Raw genomic sequence first — 6000 nt, 5'->3', positions numbered from 1 at the left:
CAAGATCGGGTGCCTTATTCAGAAGGGGAACTACTTCAGCGCTGAATTGTAAAATAAAAATATTATTGCCTTTGCTTCGACGGCTTTGTACTTCCAAATATTTTAGCAGTGAATGAGTGTGCTACTACTGAACGAGCTCACCCGGCTGAGAGGGGCTGCAGCGGGGAGGCCTCTTCTGCCGAGTAACAAGGGGCAGGGCGAGAGGAAACGGCCTCAAGCTGCACCAGAGGAGTTTTAGAGTGGAAATTCGGATAAAAACCGAGAGCGGTGGAGCGCTGGAACAGCCGCGCGGGGGGCGGGGCGGCCCTCACCCGGCCGTTAGCTCAGGGACACGGTTGGCTCGGCATAGCTGGGACTACGGTCGGGTTCGAGGACCTGAAAAGTCCTCCCCGGCCCAAACGGCCCTCTGATCCCGCGCACCCCCTGGCGCCGGGAGGGACCACGACACAGAAGGCGTGTCCCCTCCTTCCCCCCCCGAGCTGCAAATGGTTCGGTCCCGGGGACGGCGCCACCAGCGGCGTTCGCTTCCGGGTTTCGGTGCGGGCGGGGACTGTGTGGTTGCTCCTCCCCGTGCGCGGCGCGGGCGGGCGCAATGCGCAGACTCGGCCCGTGGCTCAAGATGGCGGCGGCGGATAAACAGAAGCACGAGCATGGGCGCGTGAAGATCGGGCACTACATCCTGGGCGACACGCTCGGCGTCGGCACCTTCGGCAAAGTCAAAGGTGAGCGGCGGGCCCGCGTCCTCAGCCCGGAGCCCGAGCGGCGCCGGGGGGGAGCCGGGGGGGTTGGATGGCGGCGCCTCAGCGGGAGCCGGCGGTGGCCCAGGTGGGCGAGAAAGCAGCAGCATCGTGGCGTGTATCAGAAAGTGTGGGCAGCAGGGCCGGGGAGGTGGTTCTGCCTTGAGCTCTGCTGTGGTGAGGCCGCACCTCGAATCGTGTGCTCAGTTCTGGGCCCCTCACCACAAGAAGGATGTTGAGGCTCTGGAGTGTGTCCAGAGAAGAGCAACGAAGCTGGTGAGGGGCTGGAGAACAAGTCTGACGAGGAGCGGCTGAGAGAGCTGGGGGTGTTTAGCCTGGAGAAGAGGAGGCTGAGGGTGATACAAGTGAAAGAATCTGGAGGGGGCAGATTTAGACTGGACATAAGGAAGAATTTCTTCATCATGAGAGCTGTGAGGCACTGGCCCAGGTTGCCCAGGGAAGCTGTGGCTGCCCCATCCCTGGAGGTGTTCCAGGCCAGGTTGGATGGGCCTTGGGCAGCCTGATCCGGTGGGAGGTGTCCCTGCCCATGGCAGGGTATTGGAACTGGGTGATCTTTAAGGTTCCTTCCAGCCTTAACTATTGTATAATTTTAAGTAGTTAAGGCTACAAAAGCTGGAATATTTTGAGTTGAACTAAAGTAGAGTTAAATTAATCTCCGTAATATTATTTTTTGAAAGAGGCAGGATGTCCCTCTTACGGCATGTTGTTCTTTCAGTGTTTCTCCAGACACTGTTCATTCTTTGGAGATGATAACGTGCTGTGTTAAATATGATCTGTGATAAACAAAGGTGGGTTTTTTTCTAGAGTCATCTTTGTTTGGAGTCGGTATCTTAAATGGAAGGTCAGGCAGACAGCTGGAGCTAAAGCTCCAAATTAGCAAGAGATTTGATTGTTGTGAAGTTCATAATGACATTAAGATTAGTCACTGGAAAGTAATAGAATATGCCTAAGATTTCCGGGAAGATTTATACCTGTAAATTTCCACTGTAGTGGAAAATATATTCAGTCCCCAGCTCTTGTCTTGCTGCGTGTGATTGATGGAGGCCTGTCTCTCATGTTGCCCAGGCCTAATAAAGGGTGCTCGTTTCCTAAAACTCCCAAATAAGCCTTAGACTTTTATTTGCCATCATTTTCAGTATAAAGGGGAGACCTTATTGCTCTCTACACCTACCTGAAAGGGCTGTTGCGAAGTGTGTGGTGGTCTCTTTCCCAAAGTAACAAGCAGTAAGACAAGAAATGGTCTCAAGTTGCACGATGGGTGCTTCAAAGGAATATTAGGAAATATGGCTTCACAGGAAGGGCTGTCAAACGCTGTAACAGTCTGCCCAGGAAAGTGGTGGAGCAACCATCCCTTGAGCTGTTTAAAAGGTGTTGCTGTGGTGCTTGGAATCATGAAATCATAGAATGGTTTGGATTGGAGGGGATCTTAAAGATCATCCAGATCCAAACGCCCTGCCAGATGGGATTTAGCAGTGGACAGGTACAGTTGATCTTCATAATCTCAAAGTTCTCTTCCAATCAGACGACTCTGTGATTTGCCCCTGCTTTGGCTCCCACTGAGAGTGTCACCATGCAGGAAGCGAGAGTGTCACCATGCAGGAAGCGAGAGCGTCTGGGCACTGCCTGGGTCTTCCAGTCCCCGGGCAGTGCTCAGCAGGAGAGGGCTTGCAGCTGGGATCCGTGGGGCTCGCCGTGTGAAGTGATGGCATGGGGAAACGGCTTCATTCCCTTCCATACTTCTCAGCTGCCAGGAAGCTGACGGAGCTGCATTTCTTTAAAACAATGCTGGATGTGCAATGGAAGTAGGTAGTCCTATTTTTTGAGCTGTCTGGACGCTGCATAACCAACACTTGATGCTTTTATAAGGGAGTCAAGATTTTTCCCTCTGTAAAGGGAGAAATAAGAATAAAAAGATGACTCTAACTTTATTGGATTAGCTGGAAACACAGATGACACAAGCACGGAAGAACCTGATGCTCCATCCAATTGACCAGTAGCTGTCAAGGTTTATTTCAGCTCAGACGTGAAAAAGTTTTCCCAGAGGGGTGCAGGCACCCTCCTGCTCATCTGAAGCCTAGTAGAAATAAAATAGGATTTAAAATCTCTTTTGATGCTGTTCAGCACAGGTGGCAAAGCTGTGCACTTGCTTACACTGCTCCTGCTGTGTTGTTTGTGAGAATTGTTCAAATATCAGGGCATGCGAACTGAATACGTCATTTCACAAATGAGTTAGACTAGACTCGGGTTGTTATTTTTAGTAAGTATTTTTTATGATTAACTTAATTGCTTACGATCATAGCCATTAAAAACCACAGCTTGTCCTGCAGTATCTAATGGACTAACTGGCTTTTCACACGAAACCTTTAATGTAGATGTAGTTAATGTTAATGTAGATTTTCTGCACAAGCTCTTTCAGCTACTGTAGAGTTCTGAAGAAATTGCTAATGTGTAGAAAATAGTGTATTTGTCTCTAAGAATATCTAGGAAAGCAGTGCAAAGTATTTTCAGTCAAGCCCAAGTTTCTGTTTTTCAAGACAGGCTTATAAAATGACAACCCTGGCCACTGCAAAGCAGTGACCCTCACCCGCGGGCAGCTGGGGTGCTATTCCTTTCCTTGGAAACTTGTCACATCCTTAAACAGGGAGAAAATAAGAGATGGTAGAAGACAGACATCAAATTCTCCTTTCTGATGGATGGACTGTATGATGACAGAGAGAAGAGCAGTCAAAGGTTTTTTCCCCCCTCAGAACACTGCATTAACTAAGTTTGCAATACCTATAAATGTTCTAATCCTCTCTTAAATTTCAGAGTACACTGCTGCACTACTGCTGCTGTTCTTATCTGTTATTGGCAAACATGTGTCTGAAGTTGAAACTTTCAAAGATGGTCAGTTTGTGGAAGAGCTACTGTTATTAAATATCACTCCTATTAATATTTCAGGAAATACAGTTAGTTTAAAGCAATTAATTGGGAGAAAAAATAGAGTTACCAGTTTTACTGTTGCTGTTTTTCCATAATACCCCTCTACCTGCCTTACTGATTGACATTAAGTGTTCTTTTAGGTTGCTTTGTAACTACTGATTATGTGAAGAATATGTACTTGCATGTATGAACATATTTGTTTTAAGGATGAGGGAGAAATTGCCTTGTGGTGAAGCGCAGCATCATTCTGCATACCGGGTACCTTTCTTTAGTGGCTTGGGAATTTATTTAGGATCTGGAAGCGAGTGTTAGTGTTCGTGGACTCATGGTCAAGTAATTTTAAGGGTTTTTTTTTTTTTCTTCTTGTCCATGTGTAATGTACTATGTTAGTTTTGTTTTGCTTCAGCTGTACTTAATGAAGAACTTAGTTTATCCATGATGCACTCATCTTCCTCCTGAGCGCACACTTTCTTCATTTAACAGCACATCTGTGATTGCTCTCCTGTACTCACCATTTCCTTTCTCTGACTGATAAGGTTTCATAAATGGAAAATAAAGGGGAAAATGGTAACAAATGTGTTCTTTTTTTTTTAATCTAGCTGGGGTATTCCTTGAACTCCTGTGTTATAGGGGGTCAAGCGTATGGTTTCTTGAAAGTGGGTTAATTTTAAAAGCAGTGGCAGCCCAAAGGTTGTTGAACTGGAAAACCAGTGCTTTACTTTGTAATTGTTAAAAGTCTTTTGCTTACCCTGTTATCCTCACTCTCCCAGACAGCTGTTACTGGTGTGATGCTAGTCCAGTTTAACTGTTCACCTGGCTGTATTAGCTTTAACTAACTACTGACTTGACTGTGCCTTGCATGGGCAGTCATGGAGGGAGATGGCTGTTCCTGGCCAATATCTAGGCAGAGCCAAAGTGCCACAGAGATTAAAAGCGGTGGGTAAAAGAGTACTGAACCTAAATCAAATATGTGAGACACGTTATTTAATTTTTTCCAGGATTCATTGTAAAAAATCTATTTTTTTTTAAATGACCACTTCTGATGTTTCCTGCTAAAGCAAGACGCAGACTTTTATTTCAAGATGTATCTGGATATGTCCAGATTCTTTTGGAAATAAGGTTAGCTTTCATGAAAAGAGTAGTCAGGCTTCCAGTGATTCGTACTAAGAAAATGTAAGATACTGCTTAAGGCTGTAAATATGCAATATTTGTTGCAGTTTGTAGAAAATAGGTTAAAAACTCCGATCTGTGTAGTTTACAGAACTGAATGTAAGTGGGTCTCCTCGTTCAAGGCAATGACAAGAGACCTGGAAGTGGATGGTGAAGAGCAGTGTGCCATCTGATGTTGTGCAGCAATTTACCTTTGCACAGCATTACTCATGTGAATTTTTTTACTGTTAGCAAAAACGTTTGTTTAGCTCATACTTTTTAAGTCTGCATTTCTCTGGGCCTCGGCTTTGCCTTTAGGCCTCTTGCAGAAATATTTCATTAAATATGACTTACGCTTGTTCAGCTTTTTTCCTCCAAACTTCGTGACTGTTGTCTGTATTTCACAAGCGTGTTGTTTACTCTGGCTTCATAAATCATTTTCCACTTGAAGACTGGCTGAACTGAGTTTAGAGCTGGTTGCTTCTGCACTGTGGCGGTTAAAAGAAGTCACTGCTGCTTTGAGACTGTCACCATCTTAGAAGTCTTAGTGCTGTGCATAGGCAAGCTTGAAGGCAGTTGGTATTGCCACAGAGTGAAGAAATATAGGGAACTATTAGGTCTGTAAAGTGAACAACTTTTTGCAGATTCTTTTGAAGGAGTAGTAGCTGCTTGAGGGTTAGGGTGACTAACATTTTGATTACTTCTAATTTGTGAGTCTTACCTTTTATAGGTAAAACCTCTGTCAAAAAGTAATACAAAGTAACTTTAAGAAATACAACCCAAGCTTCTTACCTTTCTAGGTGATGTTATTATCAGAGACCTTGCTTTCAGTTCTGTGTTTGAACTCAAAACTGGCCAGCAGTCTGTTACCAGTAAGCATCGTCTGTTTTACTGATAACAGATACGTTGAACTGTATCCAAGAAAACAATCATGTTTCATGAAGTTGGTAGTTATTGGAAACTTATGTCTCGAAAAACTAGATTTATTATAATCTTAAAATGGATTTTAAAAGGGAGGCAACAAATGCTGCAGAAAATAACGACTCAATTTTTGAAATGTCATAAGTGAACAGGTTTTTGTGATCTCTGTGCACCTGCACAAAGTACATTTTCCTTACAATAATTTATTCAGTTGGCAAACAGAGCTGAAGAAGCAGAAAATCTTGTTTTC

At 44.7% G+C, this 6000-nt stretch overlaps 1 protein-coding gene across 2 annotated transcripts in view; it reads left to right on the top strand.

Annotated features, from left to right (window-relative positions):
• The first annotated feature begins 567 nt into the window (after nt 1-567).
• The window catches only part of PRKAA1 (protein kinase AMP-activated catalytic subunit alpha 1), a 65214-nt gene continuing 59781 nt past the window's right edge, over nt 568-6000 (top strand). For both annotated transcript variants that reach the window (XM_054053774.1, XM_054053771.1), the window contains exon 1: nt 568-722. In XM_054053774.1, the coding sequence (XP_053909749.1) occupies nt 593-722 (130 nt within the window). In that variant the 5' untranslated portion in view covers nt 568-592. The remainder of the gene's footprint in view (nt 723-6000) is intronic.

Source organism: Cuculus canorus, chromosome Z (assembly GCF_017976375.1).
Source record: "Cuculus canorus isolate bCucCan1 chromosome Z, bCucCan1.pri, whole genome shotgun sequence".
NCBI classification, from domain to species: Eukaryota; Metazoa; Chordata; class Aves; order Cuculiformes; family Cuculidae; genus Cuculus; species Cuculus canorus.
Note: the sequence above shows the minus strand (reverse complement) of the source record. Positions and strands in the feature narration are given on the sequence as shown.